Below are 1,138 nucleotides of genomic sequence, written 5' to 3' on the forward strand. Positions count from 1 at the left end.
GTCGCAAGCAGGTTTTTCTTGTGTTTCTTGTAAATTTGGTCTTAAATTTTTATTTCAAATGGCATCAAAAAGTTAAAAAGTTTTGATTTTAACTTTCCTTATGCTGTAGGAACCCTGAACCATCAATTGTTTGGTTCTAATCTGTATTCGTCTTGCTTGCAGCCTCATGCTCTTTGGCGCCCCCTGCAGTCCCATTACCATCTCATTCAGGTTCTTAGAACCTCTAATGTGACGCCTCCTGGGTTACTGGATCCAGAGTTCTGAAGTGTTCTGTGTGGCTCCTGAGAGTCAGCAGCTGCTCCTCAGTCCGCTGCAGCTGATGACCTCCTTTACTGAAGACGTCGGTCCGTTTAATTAGCAGGAAAAGATTAGAGAGAATTAAATGCGGTTAGTTCCTCTGAACGGGTCTCTGGGTCAGGCTGGTTCCGATCATTGGAGACCAAGATGTTCTTTACTTAAATCCGAATGTTTCTGTCCGGCTTCCTGCCCTGAGATGAGTTTCTGTTGTCTGCAGGAGAAGCGAGCAGAGATGGAGGGATGGAAGCAGAAGCTGGAGGCGGCGGAGAAGGAGAGGGACGAACATGTGAAAACCATCGAGAAACTCAAACAGGTCAGAACCGGGTCCGGGATCTCCGCCTCCTCTGAGCTCTGAAGGTCCACAGAAGGATCCGTGCTTAACCCTGCCACCCTCGTGGTGTTTCTATGTTGCAGGAGATAAAGGACACTGTGGACGGCCAGCGGATACTGGAGAAGAAGGGCAGCTCAGCGGTGAGTTTTCATGAACCGCTCATGTTCTCAGCCTTGGTCGACCTCCAGAACTGAAACGTGTCTCTTCAGCTGAAGGACCTGAAGCGGCAGCTGCAGCTGGAGAGGAAGCGGGCCGACAAGCTGCAGGAGAGACTGCAGGAGATCCTGACCAACAGTAAAACCAGGACAGGTGAGACACCTGATGCTGGGATGTCACCTCTGGTGCAGGAAGACGGAGCAGATGGACCTCACACCAGAACCTAATCAGTCAGAGCAGAGAGTTCAGTGTTCTACGCTGGTTCTGACTGGACTTAACCCTGATCCTGAGCCCAGTCTGGTTAAACCGTGGCTACACTGATCACACTGACCGCAGCTCTTTGGTCCGGGTTGG

General features: G+C 50.4%; 1 protein-coding gene across 6 annotated transcripts in view; it reads left to right on the plus strand.

Moving 5' to 3' along the window:
• gripap1 (GRIP1 associated protein 1) overlaps positions 1-1,138 on the plus strand; it is a 35,749-nt gene that overhangs the window by 26,213 nt on the left and 8,398 nt on the right. For all 6 annotated transcript variants that reach the window (XM_015393966.1, XM_015393971.1, XM_015393968.1 and 3 more), the window contains 3 exons: positions 515-610; positions 712-768; positions 838-937. In XM_015393966.1, coding sequence (XP_015249452.1) covers positions 515-610; positions 712-768; positions 838-937 — 253 coding nt within the window. The remainder of the gene's footprint in view (positions 1-514; positions 611-711; positions 769-837; positions 938-1,138) is intronic.

Source organism: Cyprinodon variegatus, unplaced genomic scaffold, assembly GCF_000732505.1.
Source record: "Cyprinodon variegatus isolate N-32 unplaced genomic scaffold, C_variegatus-1.0 Scaffold665, whole genome shotgun sequence".
Lineage (NCBI taxonomy): Eukaryota > Metazoa > Chordata > Actinopteri > Cyprinodontiformes > Cyprinodontidae > Cyprinodon > Cyprinodon variegatus.